At 39.2% G+C, this 18,904-nt stretch overlaps 1 protein-coding gene across 2 annotated transcripts in view; it reads right to left on the minus strand.

Annotated features, from left to right (window-relative positions):
* EDC3 (enhancer of mRNA decapping 3) overlaps positions 1 to 18,904 on the minus strand; it is a 57,416-nt gene that overhangs the window by 21,927 nt on the left and 16,585 nt on the right. For both annotated transcript variants that reach the window (XM_043489406.1, XM_043489407.1), the window contains 2 exons: positions 11,616 to 11,826; positions 8,703 to 9,022 (listed from right to left, as the gene is read on the minus strand). In XM_043489406.1, the coding sequence (XP_043345341.1) occupies positions 8,703 to 9,022; positions 11,616 to 11,779 (484 nt within the window). In that variant the 5' untranslated portion in view covers positions 11,780 to 11,826. The remainder of the gene's footprint in view (positions 1 to 8,702; positions 9,023 to 11,615; positions 11,827 to 18,904) is intronic.

Raw genomic sequence — 18,904 nt, forward strand, 5'->3', positions numbered from 1 at the left:
CTGAAGCACTGCCCTTCATAAGGGAATTGGTAAAGATTGAGGCTTTTTTGACAACTGACTATATCAAAAGAGTGGAGGGCAAGAACACAGCAGTCTCTCCACACAAGTCCAGGTGGTCTGATTCTGAATGTCCAGCTATTGATTAAGAGAGAAACCACCAGAGTAAAAGAAAGCCAAGTCCTCGTCACTTGAAGTTCAAAGAAAGATCCTGTCCAAGTGGCTCTGAATTCCATGCTTACCAAGCAAGTCATTTTCTGATTTAATTCAATCTCAGGCTAGACCTCAGTAGAAAGGGAATCCCTGGGTTTAGACAGATTCCAGATCTTGGGACGGATATACATCTGCCACTTTAAGTTGATATATTTTGACTTACAGGCCTGTTTTTAGATCTTCTGGTTAATGTGATCTCTTTTCTTAAAATTTTATCACTCTGGGTTAGCAATTTCTGAACCATCAGATGATGACAAGGACCATACTGACATAATTCTGTAGAGGCCACACCAAGGTGTGTATCAACACCATAGCAGTCAAGTCACTCTCTGTCTCTGAGACTCTATCTGGCCACCACACGTCAGTCAACTACTCCTCCAGCAGCAGAGACCCCACAGAATTCTCCAAACCACGCCTTCCCAGAGAATCCTGAACTGAATTTATAGGTTGATCCCCATCTGACCACCCCAAAAGGATGAATCAGGTGACTGGTATGCCAAACGGAACCTTCAACACAGTCTGAATAAACATAATGTACTTCCTTTTGTGAGATTGAGCTCCTCAATTTTTAAAACACTCAAGTAGAGGTTAGGATGATCATGAGCAAACCCCCTCATACAGAGTATCCCAACTATACTGCTCTAACTTCTCACAGCAACTCCCTTCTGTTCAGTGGACCATGAGTCAGGAGACCTAGGACCTAGTTTCAGTTCTGTTATTAACATGTTGATAATCTATCATCCAACTTCTCAATTTTCTTGTATGTAAAATGCTCACTGTGGTACCCCTAACAGGGTTTCTAGTACACAGCAGTCCGTCAATAAATATTTAACAGATAAATCAACATCAGCAAGATTAATTACAATAATTATTCTGAAAGATGTATACTATGCGTATGTAACTCATGTCTAAATCTTCCTCATGCCAAATACTGATATGGAAAAGGGCTATGCTGGCAGTAAAGATGAGATTTAGGCCTCAGAGAAAAATCTAAGGCTGACCAAAATTATAAAAGGAAGGAAGAGTTGGCTGATTCAGTTTTTTATAAAAAAAGTCAGCTTTTTATAAAGCTGAGATTACGAACCACTGAGAAGCTTGTCGAAGTGTGGGTGAAGTTCTAGTTTCAATAATTTGACAAAAACATTTAATGAGAGCATTTTGTGTGCCACAGCTAAGTACCTGGAATACAGTACATAATCAAGACAAGTTACCCAAAAGGAAGGAGAGATATAATAGTTAAAATACAATATAATGAGAAGTTTATATAAAGTGCTATAGAAACACGGATGAGAAAACAGGGCTGGATTAGGAATGGGAGAACAAGCATGAAAATACATGGTCAGGATAACACCATTAGTAATACATGCAGGCAAGCAAAGAAACAGAGAAAAAGTCCAGTTTGCAAGGTTATCATTGTACTGCCTCAATATTAAGTCAATATTAAATCAATATTAGGAAACAGGTCTTTGGCCCAGTGGTCTCTCTCCAGTGGTTGTGTGCCCACCCAGGAGGGCAAAGGATGACCCACCGATGATCCACAAAGGATGATGTGGGGAAAAGATACTGAATATTTTATTTACTTTTTCTTCTAACAAAAAAAGAAAGAATTTAAGCCTTATGAACTTAAGGCACAGATGGAAATCAGCACCCTTAAGAAGTTTCATGCTACCCAGTCACTGGCAGTATTTGAGCTGCCTGAGGAATGAATGACAGTCCATAACAACAAGTGGATTCACATCAAAATGTTTAAACTGTTGTAAAATATACATAACATACAATTTATCATTTAAACCATTTTGAATGTACAGTTCAACAGCATTAAGTACATTCATATTGTACAACTATATACATTTTTAACTACTGAAGCACACAAAAATAAGTGGCTTTAAAAGACAACTTAAAAAAAAACTGTAATAAAGATAATACCAATAATGCACTCATAAGTGAACAAAAGAATGGCAGAGGTAACACTTCCTCTATTCCTCTCACAGGCCTTCTTTAACCAGAGGGTTTTTAAAAATTAACCAGACCTAAGAAGATAGCCTCCAAAATTAAAAAATAAACAAAGTTATTCCAAACATGAATCGATATGGATTACCACTTCACCCTAAGTGTATACTCTTTATCATAGTCCTGGGGCCAAATCCAGACCAAACATCACCTGCTTCTGTAAATAAAGTTTTATGGGTATATGGTCACATTCCTTTGTTTATATTGTCTAAGGCTACAAAGTTAAATGTTTGAGACAGAGACCTTATGGCCTATAAACCCTAAAATATTTTATATCTCACCCTTTACAGAAGAAGTTTGCTCACTCTGCTCTACATCATGCCTCTCAGAGGTATTTTCTCCAGCTAAGACTACCATTAAAATTAAAAAGACAAAAATGTTTTTCTTGAAATTAACTGAACTTAACCAGAATTCTTTGAATCTCTGTTTTACTCAAGGTGTTAAGTCTGTCACTTGTCATTCAGATCTGCCAGCCAGCACCATGCCTACACCATAAGCATACAAAAAAAAAAAAAAAACCTCTGATGAATTAAAAATTCACAACAGCCACATCAAAAAACAAAAACCCCCAAACAAACAAAACAACTCTAGAAGAGGTTATAAAAGAAAGGGCAACTTGAGACTAACTTATGAGAAAGAAAGGGAACCATCAAAAACTATGCCAGGCATGTTGCGTGACTGAAAAGGACAGGAAGATGAGTTGTCAACAATACAAGAGGGAGCATGAGGCAAGGACTTCAGAGGAAAGGAGTTCAGTCAAGTCCAGCGTGAACTGACAATAAACTGTCCTGAACCTATCCCAATGACAGATGAAGACAAGCAATTAATCAATGGGAAAGAAGACAGAGGAAAAGAAGCAAAAAGGGAGATCATTTGTGGCTTGACCACAAACTACAAACATAACTCACAAACCCACAGTTCTTACTTCAGAAAGTATCGGGTATTTTCTCATGTTGTCGCTGAATACAGAACTTCCATTCATTCATTTGACAAAGATACACTAAGGATCAGCTATGTTCCAAATACTTTTAAGAAAGCAGACAGCGAAAAAAAAGTCCTTCTAAGAGGAAATACTGACATCACATATCAGCAAGAAAAAGATAAAGAGAATGTAAGGTAAATTAAAGGCAGGCTAACATGCTTAGTTGTCTCTTATTCTTCCCTTTCCTCATAGTTTAAAAAAAATATTGGGAAGTCCTAGGTGAATAAGCTGTCTCAAAACTTGGCTTACTCACCGCAAAGGGCCTGGCTCTGCATTAAACTGGCCTTTGGCCCCTGGGAGAGAAAAGCACTTCCCTTGGAAAAGATAAACAGTGCTTCCCAGATTTCTTTACCTTTCAATTACCAGGGCCAAGTGTGTGTTAAGACTAGAGGCTGGCCGCCTTCCTGTGCCATTTTGCTGCCAGCCTTTGGCACAGAGGCTCTTTGGCCAGGATAACTTACAACAAACCCATTGTTGTGTAACACTCAGTGCTACTTATTTATTGGCGTTTGTCACACACATATTGTAAAGGGGAGCTCTGTCCTGCACTTAACACGCTAAAGGGCACTTGAAGGTCAAATTGCAAACGTTTTAGTGCCAGTCTCAATGGGCTTTATGAGGAGGTTCCTAAGAGTATCTAGTACCTTCTTTTCAACTCCCAATTCTAGACCCTAGTAATCAATCAACCTCTTGGGTTCCAGCAAGAGCACCCGGGTTTTCAAGTTTGTTGGCTATATGAAGCACATCCAAGGAGGTAATGAAGTCACATTAGGACCTCAGAAGGACCATGAAAACTTAGCAAAAAATAATCTTAGGACCTGAGATGGTGGGATCACTGTTACATTAAACAGACCATATAAGAGGATTCAAGAGGCTTCCCTCTGTTCCCTGGAACTGATATTCCATTCACCTACTTGACAAATACTCTTTTGAGTGTTAGTTCAGTGACCAAGGTTATAGAAACTATTCTTTATAACCACCTCCCAACTCCCAACCTAAAAGAAGAGATTAAAATCTGCCTGTGCTAAATCTCACATCAATGTTGGATCAGGTAACTAGAACCAACAAATCCTTCAACAACTCATTACTAACTTTGAAAGACAATTAAAAGCCAGAATTTGTGAGAAATTATATTCTTATAGCTTTATCAATCTACTAGTCTCAATATCAATCTACACACACCAGAGAAAATCTGATTTATAGCTCTCTAATGAAAAAAATACTTAATCTCCATTTCTCATCCATCAATGGAAAAAAACATTAATAATCTACATTACAACTGTGGTGGGAAGAAACCAATATACTTCCTTGGGGTCCTTAGAATGCTACATAAATGAATCAGTCAATTCTCAGCAGACCTTACTTCTTATTTTACAGGGTTCGCTGATCAAATAAATAAATTTACTCTGCTTTCCATCACAAACCAATTCTGAGTCACATCCAATCACCAAACTCCCAGGCCATGGCCATCTTCCACACAAATCTGGATTAAAGAGAAATTTTTGGAAAAAGAACCCAACATTTTACTGTCCATCATCTCTTAACCTTATTTACATGCAGTAATAACCTAAAAAATGAGAATGGATCAAATAGCAAAAGCAAAAGAAGCATCAACCAACCAGAGTATACTTCTGAGAGTGACCCCACTTTTTACTAGATCAGAGTGACTTGTTAAAGATCAAATAAATTACTTGTTTTGAAGTTAACTGTACTCTTTCAAGAGTTGCTATAACTGTTAGTATGGGGGGGGGGGAGAAACAAAGTGACAGTTTCACCATACATCCAGCAATCATACTCATGCGTGTTTACCCAACTCATCTAAAAAGTCTTGTCCACATAAAACCTGCACACAAATATTTACAGCAGCTTTGTTCATAATCACCAAAAGCTAGAAGCAACCAAGATGCCCTTTAAAAGGTAAATGGATAAACCGTTTTATACCCATACAATGGGATACTGTTCATCAATAAAAGGAAATGAGCTATCATGCCACAAAAAGACATGGATAAATCTTAAATAAATAATGTTAAGTGAAAGACGCTACTCTGAAAAGGCTATATACTGTGTGATTTTAATTATGTGATTAGAAAAGGCAAAACTACAGAGGTAGATGGTAAAAAGATCAGTAGCTGTTTGGAGCGGGGTTGCGACAGGCAGTCAGGGAAGGAAAAAGGGAAGGACTAAATAGGTGAAACAGGGAAGTCTGCTTAGTATTGTAAAGATATTAGATATAAGATATATATTTGTTAAAACCCACAGAACTTTTTATAGAGTACAGAGTGAGCCTTAATGTATGCAAAAGAGTGAGGAGGTTGGAGGATCCCCAGATGGGATGCAGAATGCAAGGAAACAATCTTTTATAAATACATGAAACAAATCAATGAAGGGAATGGGTTATACCTTAGGGTTAGTACTGTAATTCTGATACGTATACTGGAATTGAATAATTTAAGTCAGGTGGCAGATAGTATGGGTTTCTCACAGCTGGAGGGAGAGGTCACAGATGAGGGGGAGGCTAGAATGATCCATGTGGTAATGGATTAGACTCGGTCACATCATGAACTCATTTAGCTTAATATAGTAGTGATGGTTACATACAGAAGTATTTATAGATATATGTATCTATGCTGTTAAGTATATACATATATATTTCCTTGCTCTGTCAGCTTTTGAAAGGGTGACACCCAGTAGCAAGGAACACATCTAGTACCTAGACAGCGGTTTGTAATACCATTCTCCAATAAAAGGAGACAGGACCCCTTGGAGACATGGCTGAGTCTAGGGCTGGAGCAGGAAATACAGAAGATAAACCTGGAGCATCTTGTAGTGCTAGATAGTAAGGAAGTACTGGGGGAGGGGGAACCCATCCACAATGATGGGAGCATGTCCAAGGGACACAAGAGCCAACTGAAAGAGCTCACAGTGGCCAAAGTTGAAACAATTTGATTACCAAAATAAAGTGGTATTGAATTATAAACCAAAGTATAAAATAAACACTTGTAAGTCCATGTGTTGTAGTTCAGTTGCTAAGTCGTGTCCGACTCTTAGCCACCCAAAAAACTGCAGTCAGCCAGGCTCCTTCCGACAATGGATTTCCCAGGCAAGAACACTAGAGTGGATTACAGCTTCCTTCTCCAGGGGACCTTCTCCACCCAGGGATCGAACCTACATCTCCGGCATTGCAGGTGGATTCTTTACCACTTAGCCACTAGAGAAGCCCTTTAAGTCCATACTGATAAAAATAAATAACTGAACAAATAAATGAGAAAGAAGAGACCTATCTCTAGTAGAGAAGGATTCCAAGTAACTTACGTAGACACTCTGCATAACTCTCCACTCCTTAGGTGTGGCTGCACATACTGACTTCAGAAGAGAAATCTGACACACACCACCTCAGTCAGGCAATCAATGTTAATGTCAAAAGAAATACAATGTGGGGCTTTCCTGGTGGTCCAGTGGTTAAGAATCCACCTGGCAATGCAGGGCACACCAGTTCTACCCCTGGTCCAGGAAGATCCCACAAGCCATGGGGAAACTAAGGCCATGAGCAGCAACTACAAGCCCATGTGCTGCAACTACTGAAGTCTGCATGCCCAAGAGCCTGTGCTTCACAAGAGAAGCCACCACAATAAGAAGCCTGCACAAAGAAACGAGAGAGTAGCCCCCATGCTCTGCGCCTAGAGGAGGCCTCCACGCAGCAACAAGACCGAGGGCAGCCAAGAAGAGGGCACACCGTGCTGACAGGGCACACTGCTGACATGACACAGTGAAAACGCACTTTATCTCTGTGTCTCCCTCCCCAAAATACATAACCCCAGTCTAATCATGAGAAAAAACATCGAATACCAACTGAGGAATATGCTGCAAAATATCTAACCAGTACTCATCAAAACTGTCTAGATCATCAGAAACAGTGAAAGTCTGAGAAACCCTAAGAGCCAAGAGAAGACATGACTACTAAATGTAACGTGGCAGGCTGGATGAAAGCCTGTAACAAGGACATTAGGTAAAAACTAAGGGAATCTGAATAAAATATAGACTTTGGTTAATGTATCAAAACTGGCTCATTAAATGTAACAAATTTACATTTGTTACAAAATTACATTACATTACTGCCCCCACAGTAATGTAAGGTATTACTAATGGGGAAAATATGTAGGAAAAAATAATTTGCAAATTGCTAATGAAGATTATCTTCCTCCATGAGAGATTATAAACTGCTTGGACATTCAAACTTTTAACAAACAAGTCAATTTTCTAGTAAAGAAAAAAGATGTCTTTTTGTTTGTTTGTTTTGTTTTAAAGAATAAAGCAACACAGAGAAGGTTAAAGTCTAAATGGAAAAAGTCATTTTCCATCCAAGCATTATACAGTTTTTCAAAGGAAAGAGAAGAACTAACAATTCAATTTCAGTCTCAGGTCAATTCAGATAGTTATGTAAGAAGCACTGAAGGAAAAAAGTGCCTTGAAATACTTTTTTTTTTTTTTTTTTTCCCCAAAATTTCAATAGTTTATACTTATGGAAATCAGGCATCTTCAAAACTTTAAAAATGTTGGCTTCTGAAGGGCCACATAAATTTCTAGTGAATGTTATAATTCACTACTATAACATTATTCTAGTAAATGTTAAACAGCATACCTGACTCTGGTGAATTAACTACAATTCTGTAATAAGCAAACGGCACTCGACAATTTGTCAGTACCACACAGAACTGAGCATCAACACACGTCAGTGTATGCTCTCCTTGGTGGGCTGGCAGGGACAGTGAACACAGTAAATTTAAAACTGTCAGTCTGTCAGAAACTGTAAGATCACAGAGATGTCTAGGCCCATCCCATCCTCTCCTCTAACTGAGGATGGGAGTTAAACCACAAGAACAAAACTTATTCAAGAACCCCCTAGAAATGTTCTGAGAGAATAGCTTTGAAACAAGTATACTATCAAGGGTGAAACAGATCACCAGCCCAGGCTGGATGCATGAGACAAGTGCTCAGGGCCGGTGCACTGGAAGACCCAGAGGGATCGGGATGGGGAACACATGTAAATCCATGGCTGATTCATGTCAATGTATGGCAGAAACCACTACAATACTGTAAAGTAGTTAGCCTCCAACTAATAAAAATAAATGAAAAAAAAAAAAAAAGAACCCCCTAGAACAGCCTGAATGCTGGTTCAACTTAGACATCACTACTACCACCATTTACCAGATCAAAACCAACATCACTTTTGTCTACGTGAACTGGAGCCGATCACAGACATTTTCTGAAGGAGAGGAAGCAGTGGGAGAGGGATCGGGTGTGAATCTCAAACAGCTTATTTCCTTTCCCTTTAACATCTTGAGGAAACAGCACCGGAATAAAAGAACCATGCTGTATTTCTGCGAAACCCTGCCAGCATCTTTTTTTATTAGGGTAATAAAGGACTTATTTAAAGAACAGCAGTGGATAAGTGGACATGAGACATCAAGTTAAGAAAAAACATTAACTTAATCCAACTTACAAGAGTTGTGCCGACGACGGAAACTTTTGGACTGACTCAAGGATTCCACGTGCCTGTCCACATAGCTCTTTGAGCACTGTTGCTGCTGGGGAGAGATGGCAACATCTTGGCTCTTCACATCTGTCCTCTTGGGGATGTTCTGAGGGGCACTGCTCGAAGAGGCTGGCTTCTTGACCAACTTGCCTGTGCCATTTTGATTGATACCAATTTGGCAACCAATACCAGAGGAGCCTAATTCTGTCTGATGAAGGTCTCCAAAATGTTGGGTTTCTCCAGGGCCTGGTATCTCCAGAATTTTTAATTCTGTAATGTCGCCTGCCCTGAAATACATAAAAGAGTCCAAGTCTCAAAACTATAATAGCGGTAACAGTGATGAAACTGAGATCAACAGCAACAAGCCACACCTTTGGAGGGCTTCATTTCAGTGAGTCATCAGAGGCAAAACCTAAAAAAGATGGTGGCATACTTAAAGACAAGACTTAGCCACCAACATTCAATGGACACAGCACTGACCTTTAAAAGAGACCTACTGTTATATCGTATACCAATGCATGTATATGGAGTCTAGAAAGATGGTACTGATGAACCTATCTGCAGAGCAGCAACAGAGACATGGACATTGAGAACAGGCATATGGACACGGCTGAGGCGGGGAGGAAGGACAGGGTGGGATGTATGGAGAGAGTAACATGGAAACATGTATTACCATATGTAAAACAGACAAAATGGGAATCTGCTGTATGGCTCAGGGAACTCAAACCGGGGCTCTGTAACAACCTAGAGGGGTGGGATGGGGAGGGAAGTCAGTGGGAGGTTCAAGTGGGAGGGCACATAGGTAAACCTATGGCTGATTTATGGTGACATTTGGTAGAAACCAATACAATACTGCAAAGCAATTATCCTTCAATTAAAAATAAATAAATTTTAAAAAAAGAAACAAAGAATAAATTAAAAACTTAGGAAAGGAAAACAAAAAAGAGACCTATTGTTAAGGGAGTGGGAGACAGATGGACTGGGCATTTGGGGTTAGTAGATACAAACTATTACATATAGATGGATGGACAAGATCCTATTGTATAGCACAGGGAACTATAGTCAATATCCTGGGATAAACCATACTAGAAAACATTAAAAAGAATTTGTGTGTGTAACTGAGTCACTTTGCTGTACAGCAGAAATTAATACAACATTGAAAATCAACTATACTTCAATAAAGAATAAAGAGACCTATTGTTAATCATAAAACCATCATTAATATCTTAGATTTCTAGAATGCGTAACGGCTTTTTTCATTCATTTACCTACCTGCTCACTCAATAGGTATACACAGATTACTTACTATGTGGTAACCCCTGCAGTAGGAGTGGGGTATATAAAGATGAAAAGCAATACATGCTCACACAGGACTCAGGACTCAAAGTCTGGTCGGCAGAAAATTCAAGTAGGTAGTCAAAAATGTTCAATACTATGACAGAGGTGTGTACTGGGGACTACAGCCCCCCAAAGCAAAATACATGTTAGTTTGGTAGAGACGGATGAAGCACTTAAGCTAAGTCTGGTTGGGGAGGGAAAATAAGAGTTGGCCAAGCAGAGTATGGGAGGGAGAGGAGCACCTTAAGCCAAGGCTCAGAGGCCGAGGCCGTGTGAGGAACTGTAAGTGTTACAGTGTTACTGAAGAGACAAATGCCTGTAGAGGGCCATCAAGAGGTAAGGCTGTAGAGAAAATTAGGGATCAGATCATGATCACACTGGATTTTTCTGGTGGCTCTAAGACCAGTGAAGAAACTACAGGCAGGGGCACCAGTTAGGAGATGAGGCAGAAATAAGAGGGGATGTATATAGCAAGTGACAATGCAAAGAGAGAAAGGAGGATGAAACCAAAAAAACATTTAGAATCCAACGAATTTGGTGACTAACTCAACATGAAGATCAAGAGAATGAAGAATTCATTATGATTCCTAAGTTTCTAACTTGGGTGAAAGGTGTCATTAGTCAGGGCAATACCTAGTGGCAAATGCAAGGTGTGTGCAGTGAGGGGAGGAGTGTTTTTACTATGGGGGTGCCTGGGGAAGTTAGAAAGTGACGAGAAGAGAGACAGTATAAAGGCTGAAAGTGAAGACACAAAAGAAAAGGGGTAGGGTCTCAAAGGATATAGAAAACAATAATACATTAAGCATATGTGATAAGGTTAGCCCTGAACATAAAGGGTATATCTTCTGTGAAGACTTCAGAGGAGGTAAGCAATAAGATGGATACACACCTACAGAAATGGTTAGGTCTGGGTGTTGTTTAGGAAGTCAAGGAAGCTCTTGCCAGAAAGTCTTTTTTTAAAAAAACATTAAGAAAGGAAGGTTTCTGTGAAACTTGTGAAAAGAGGGATGTGAAGACAACATCTAAGCTTGAGACTTGTTGGCAAACACTAAAGAAAAATACATTCCTATAGCTAAGGACTTTAGCTACTAGCTAGAGTGTGTCTCTGGAGATAAATTATACTACAAAGATTTGTATTATATCTTTGTATTATAGCAAAGAGAAATAGTTATGTGGGGGGATGGGCGGGGGGGAATCAATAAAGGCCTTAGATATAAGAAAGCACAAATAATACAAAACTGAGAAAGGAAATCTGAAACCATAAAAGAAAACAGAAAGATGATTCTAAATTTGACACATTTAAATATAATATTGCATGTCTGACAGAGATAAGAAAAATGTTTCACAAACCCTGAATCATCAGCTGAAAGCTAATTACTACACAAAGTCTCTGCTGAAATAGCAGTAGAACTAGAAGATCTAAGGTTGTAAAATCTGCCCCCTGACAAAAGTAGTCCTATGCAAGAGAATACTGGCAGTGAGACCTAGGTCAAGCTCCACAGATCACCAGACTGGATTTGAAGAATCAGTTAGGACGCTCACCTGAAAGTGACTTCTGGCACAAGGCACTTCACTCCATTGTGGAAAGGCCGGGTGAGAGAAATGGTCTGGCTGACCTGATCCACTGCTGACACTCTTCCCTGATACACACCCAAGCTATCTCCACAGTTGATGGACACAATACTGCCCAGCCAATCTGTAGCCATGTTTCAGATGTGAGATTACCGTGGAGAGAAGCAATCATGCAGTGTACCTTGAAAAACAGACAAATCTTCAGTTAAATTTAGCAAACATTATATAAGGTTATATAATAGGTGCTGCTTAATAACAAATCTTCTATCATAACCTTAACTGAGGTAATAAACCATTAAAAATAAAGCTTTTTTTTCCCACTAGGAGTAAGCATACTGATGAATAAGCAATATCGTTATGTATATAGTTCTTTTAAGTACTTTCAACCATTATGTACCAGATATTTACCAAGACATCACTTAAAAGATAACAAAAAATCCTGGACACAGTTTTTTTTGAAAAGTTGACTGAAGACATTACAGAACACTAAACCGACCAACTATGGGACATACATTCTTTTCAAGTTCACCAACATATGCTGGGCCTTAAACTAGTATCAGTTCATTTCCAAGACTGAGATCTGACAGAGTATACTTTTTGTCCATAACCAGAATTAAATTTGAATAGTAAGATTTTTCAAATGTCTCCAAATAACTGTAAATTAAGCAAAATATCTCTACATAACCAATGAGTCAAAGAAGAAATCAAAAGGACAGTTAGAAAATAGTCCAAAGTCAATAAAAATGAAAATAGAACATATCAACATTTGTGGGATGTGCTTAAAAAAGTATTTGAAAAGAAATTTATATATTTATATTTTCTAATATAAATGCTTATATCAGAAAGGAAGAAAGGTTTAACACCAATGATTGAAGCTTCCCTCTTAAGAAGCTAGGCAAAAAGGAGAAAATTAACCAAAGTTATTAGAAAGAAACCAAAGAGTAGAAGTCAATGAAATAAGAAACAAGAAATATACAAAAAACCAAAAATCAGTTCTCTTGAAAATATCAATGAGGCTGATAAATCCCTAGCTAGACTAACCAAGAAAAAGAGAGAGAACATATATTTTCAATATCAGGAATGAACAACAGGACATCACAGGCATTAAAAAGATAATTTTATGCCAGTAAATTTGACAACTCAGACAAAACAAAGAAATTCCTTGAAAAACAAGTTACCAAAAGTGACACAAGTGTAAGATAGACACAATCACTAGAACAAAAAAGCAAGAAATAGACCCACACAAATATGCCTAACTGATTTTTGACAAAGTGGAAAAGTAATTCAAAGGAGGTAATGCAGCTTTTCACAACAAATGGTACATGGACAAAAACTACTAGAACTGATAAAACAAATTCAGCAGGGTGACAGGACACAGTTAACATACAAAAACTGGCTGCATTTCTTTACACTAACAGTGAAGTATCAGAAAGGGATGTAAACAGACAATCCTTTTTAAAAAATCACATCAAAAAAGATTAAAAATAAAAACTTAGGAATAAACCTCACCAAGGAAGTGAAAGATGCTGAGAGCTACAAAACACTAATAAAGTAACTGAAGATGATTCAAAGAAATGGAAAGATATCCCATGCTCTTAGACTAAGAGAATTCATACCGTTAAAATGGCCATAATTATCCAAAACAATCTACAGATTTAACATGATACCTAGCAAGTTACTCACGACATTTTTCAAAGAATTAGAATAAATAATCCTAAAATGTATATGGAACCATAAGAGACCCCAAATTGCCAAAGCAATCCTGAGGAATAAGAAGAAAGGAGGAAGCATAACCTCCCAGACTTCAGATAATACCATGAAGCTACAGTAAGCAAAACGGTGTGGTACTGGCACAAAAACAGACATATGGATCAATGGGAAAAAAGACAGCCCAGAAAAAAAGCCCACACACCTATACTCAATTAATCTTTGACAAAGGAGGCAAGAATATACAACAAGGAAAAAACAATCTCTTTGGAAAGTGGTGTTGGAAAAGTTGGATCAGTTCAGTTCAGTCACTCAGTCGTGTCTGACTCTTTGTGACCCCATGAATCGCAGCACGCCAGGCCTCCCTGTCCATCACCAACTCCCGGAGTTTATTCAAACTCATGCCCATTGAGTCAGTGATACCATCCAGCCATCTCATCCTCTGTTGTCCCCTTCCCCTCCTGCCCCCAATCCCTCCCAGCATCAGGGTCTTTTCCAATGAGTCAACTCTTTGCATCAGGTGGCCAAAGTACTGGAGTTTCAGCTTCAGCATCAGTCCTTCCAATGAACACCCAGGACTGATCTCCTTTAGGATGGACTGGTTGGATCTCCTTGCAGTCCAAGGGACTCTCAAGAGTCTTCTCCAACACCATAGTTCAAAGGCATCAATTTTTGGCGCTCAGCTTTCCTCACAGTCCAACTCTCACATCCATACGTCTGACCACTGGAAAAACCATAGCCTTGACCAGACGGAACTTTGTTGGCAAAGTAATGTCTCTGCTTTTTAATATGCTATCTAGGTTGGTCATAACTTTCCTTCCAAGGAGTAAGTGTCTTTTAATTTCATGGCTGCACTCACCATCTGCAGTGATTTTGGAGCCCAGAAAAATAAAGTCTGACACAGTTTACACTGTCTCCCCATCTATTTCCCATGAAGTGATGGGACCAGATGCCATGATCTTAGTTTTCTGAATGTTGAACTTTAAGCCAACTTTTTCACTCTCCTCTTTCACTTTCATCAAGAGGCTTTTTAGTTCCTCTTCACTTTCTGCCATAAGGGTGGTGTCATCTGCGTATCTGAGGTTATTGATATTTCTCCTGGCAATCTTGATTCCAGCTTGTGCTTCTTCCAGCCCAGCGTTTCTCATGATGCACTCTGCATATAAGTTAAATAATCAGGGTGACAATATACAGCCTTGACGTACTCCTTTTCCTATTTGGAACCAGTCTGTTGTTCCATGTCCAGTTCTAACTGTTGCTTCCTGACCTGCCTACAGGTTTCTCAAGAGGCAGGTCAGGTGGTCTGGTATTCCCATCTCTTTCAGTATTTTCCACAGTTTATTGTGATCCACACAGTCGAACACTTTGGCGTAGTCAATAAAGCAGAAATAAATGTTTTTCTGGAACTCTCTTGCTTTTTCTGTGATCCAGCAGATGTTGGCAATTTCATCTCTGGTTCCTCTGCCTTTTCTAAAACCAGCTTGAACATCTGGAAGTTCATGGTTCACGTATTGCTGAAGCCTGGCTTGGAGAATGTTGAGCACTACTTTACCAGCATGTGAGATGAGTGCAATTGTGCGGTAGTTTGAGCATTCTTTGAGATTGCCTTTCTTAGGGACTGGAATGAAAACTGACTTTTTCCAGTCCTGTGGCCACTGCTGAGTTTTCCAAATTTGCTGGCATATTGAGTGCAGCACTTTCACAGCATCATCTTTCAGGATTTGAAATAGCTCAACTGGAATTTCATCACATCCACTAGCTTTGTTAGTAGTAATGCTAAGGCCCACCTGATTTCACATTCCAGGATGTCTGGCTCTAGGTGAGTGATCACACCATCATGATTACCTGGGTCATGAAGATCTTTTTTGTACAGTTCTTCTGTGTATTCTTGCCACCTCTTCTTAATATCTTCTGCTTCTGTTAGGTCCATACCATTTCTGTCCTTTATCGAACCCATCTTTGCATGAAATGTTCCCTTGGTATCTCTAATTTTCTTGAAGAGATCTCTAGTTTTTCCCACTTTGTTGTTTTCCTCTATTTCTTTGCATTGATCGCTGAGGAAGGCTTTCTTATCTCTCCTGGCTATTCTTTGGAACTCTGCATTCAAATGGGAATATCTTTCCCTTTCTCCTTTGTTTTTCGCTTCTCTTCTTTTCACAGCTATTTGTAAGGCCTTCTCAGACAAACATTTTGCCTTTTTGCATTTCTTTTCCATGGGGATGGTCTTGATCCCTGTCTCCTGTACAGTGTCACGAACCTCCGTCCATAATTCATCAGGTTCTCTGTCTATCAGATCTAGTCCCTTAAATCTATTTCTCACTTCCACTGTATAGTCAAAGGGGATTTGATTTAGGTCATACGTGAATGGTCTAGTGGTTTCCCCTGCTTTCTTCAGTTTAAGTCTGAATTTAGCAACAAGGAGTTCATGATCTGAGCCACAGTCAGCTCCCGGTCTTGTTTTTGCTGACTGTATAGAGCTTCTCCATCTTTGGCTGCAAAGAATATAATCAATCTGATTTTGTTGTCGACCATCTGGTGATGTCCATGTGTAGAGTCTTCTCTTGTGTTGTTGGAACAGGGTGTTTGCTATGACCAAAGTTGGCTGTGGAAAAGTTGGATAGCCACATGTAAATCAATGAAGTTAGAACAAACCCTCACATCATACACAAAAATAAACTTGAAATGGCTTGAAGACTTAAACCTAAGACATAACACCATAAAACTTCTAGAAGAGAACACAGACAAAACATCCTGACATAAATCATACATTCTTAGGTCAGTCTTCAAGGCAATAGAAATAAAAGCAAAAATGTACGACAAAGAAAAAAAAAAATGTACGACAAAGGAAACCATAAACAAAACAAAAAAGACGACCTACAGACTGGGAGAAAATATTTGCAAATAATGTGACTGATAACAGCTTAATTTCCAAAATATACAGACAGTTCATACAACTCAATAACAAAAAAACAAACAACCCAATAAAAAAAAATGGGCAGAAGACCTAAATAGACATTTATCCAAAGAAGAAAGAGATAACCAACAGGTACATGAAAAGATACTATCACTAACTGAGACATGCAAATCAGAACTACAAGAGGTACTGCTTCACATCAGACAGAATGGTCATCTTCAAAAAATCCACAAACAATAAATCCTGGAGAGGATGTGGAGAGACAGTAACCCTCCGATACTGTTGGTGGGAATGTGCATTAGTACAGCCATTATGGAGAACAGTATGGAGGTTCCTTAAAAAACTAAAACTAGAGCTACTGTATGACTCTGCAATCCCACTCCTAGGCATATAACTGGAGAAAAACATGATCTGAAAAGAAGCATGCACCCCAATGTTCATCACAGCACTGTTTACAATAGCCAAGACGTGGAAGCAACCTAAATGTCCATCGACAGAGGAATGGATAAAGAAGATGTGGTACAAAAATACAATATATTAATCAGCCATAAAAAAATAAAATAATGCAATTTGCAGCAACATGGATGGCCCTGGAGAGTGCCATACTGAGTGAAGTAAGTCACACAGAGAAGGAGAAATATCATATGATATCACTTGTATGTGGAATCTAAAAAGAAATGATACAGATAAACCTACTTAAAAAACAGAAACAGACTCACAGACTTCAAGAATGAGCTTATGACTGCCAAGGGGAAGGACGAGGGGAAGGGATAGTTAGGGAGTGTGAGGTGGGCATGTATACACTGCTATTTTTAAATGGATAACCAACAAGGACCCATTGTATAGCACATGGAACCCTGTTCAAAGTTATGTGATGGCCTGGATGGGGGGCCATCTGGGGAAGAATGGATACATGCATATGTGTGGCTGAGTCTGGTCGCTGTTCACTGGAGACATCACAACATTGTTTGTTAATCCACTATACTCCAATACAAAATAAAAAGTTAAAAAAAAAAACCCAGTTGAAAAATGGGCAGAAGATCTAAATAGACATTTCTCCAAAGAAGAAACAGAGATGGCCAACAGGCACATGAAAAGATGCTCAACATCACTAATTAGAGAAATGCAAATCAAAACTACACTGAGGTACCACCTCATATTAGTCAGAATGGCCATCAGTTAAAAGTCAACAAAAAATAAATGCTGGAGAGGACATGGGGAAAAGGGAACCCTCTTGCACTATTAGTGGGAACTTAGGTTGATACAGACACTATACAGAACAGTATGGTGATTTCTTTAAAAACTAAGACTAAAACTACCATATGACTCAGCAATCCCACTACTGGGTATATACCCTGAGAAAACCATAATTCAAAAACACACATGTACCCCAATTTTCACTTCAGCACTATTTACAATAGCCAAGATATGGAAGCAACCTAGATCCATCGACAGATGAATGGATAAAGAAGTTGTGGTACATATACACAATGGAATATTACTCAGCCATTAAAAGGAATGAATTTGAGTCCATTGAACTGAGGTAGACAAACCTAGAGCCTATTCTACAGAGTCAAGTAAGACAGAAAGAGAAAAACAAATATTTTATATTAATACATATCTGTATGGAATCCTGAACATGAAAGAGGAGAGTGAAAAGGTTGGCTTAAAGTTCAACATTCAGAAAACTAAGATCTTGGCATATGGTCCCATCACTTCATGGGAAATAGATGGGAAAACTGTGGAAACAGTGGCTGACTTTATTTTTCTGGGCTCCAAAATCACTGCAGATGGTGACTGCAGCCATGAAATTAAAAGACGCATACTCCTTGGAAGGAAAGTTATGACCAACCTAGACAGAATATTGAAAAGCAGAGACATTACTTTGTCAACAAAGGTCCATCTAGTCAAGGCTATGGTTTTTCCAGTCGTCATGTATGGATGTGAGAGTTGGACTATAAAGAAAGCTGAGCACCGAAGAATTGATGCTTCTGAACTGTGGTGTTGGAGAAGACTCTTGAGAGTCCCTTGGACAGCGAGGAGATCCAACCAGTCCATCCTAAAGGAAATCAGTCCTGAATATTCACTGGAAGGACTGATGTTGAAGCTGAAACTCAAATACTTTGGCCACCTGATACAAAGAGCTGACTCATCTGAAAAGACCCTGATGCTGGGAAAGACTGAAGGCAGGAGGAGAAGGGGATGACAGAGGATGAGATGGCTGGATGGCATCAACGACTCAATGGACATGGGTTTGGGTGGACTCCAGGAGTTGGTGATGGACAGGGAAGTCTGGCGTGCTGCAGTTCATGGGGTCACAAAGAGTCAGACATAACTGAGCGACTGAACTAAACTGATATGGAATCCAGAAAAATAGTACTAGTGAACCTACATGCAGGGCAGGAACAGAGACACAAACATAAGAGAATAGACTTGTGGACACAGGAGGGGAAGGAGATGGTGGGAATTGAGAGAGAAGCAGTGAAACATACACATTACCATATGTAAAATAGTGGAAACTTGCTGTGTAACACAGGGAGCTTAACCTGGTTCAGTTCAGTCGCTCAGTCACGTCCGACTCGTGGCAACCCCATGGACTGCAGCACGCCAGGCCTCAGTGTCCGTCACCAACTCCCAG

Source organism: Cervus canadensis, chromosome 17, assembly GCF_019320065.1.
Source record: "Cervus canadensis isolate Bull #8, Minnesota chromosome 17, ASM1932006v1, whole genome shotgun sequence".
Classification (NCBI taxonomy): Eukaryota; Metazoa; Chordata; class Mammalia; order Artiodactyla; family Cervidae; genus Cervus; species Cervus canadensis.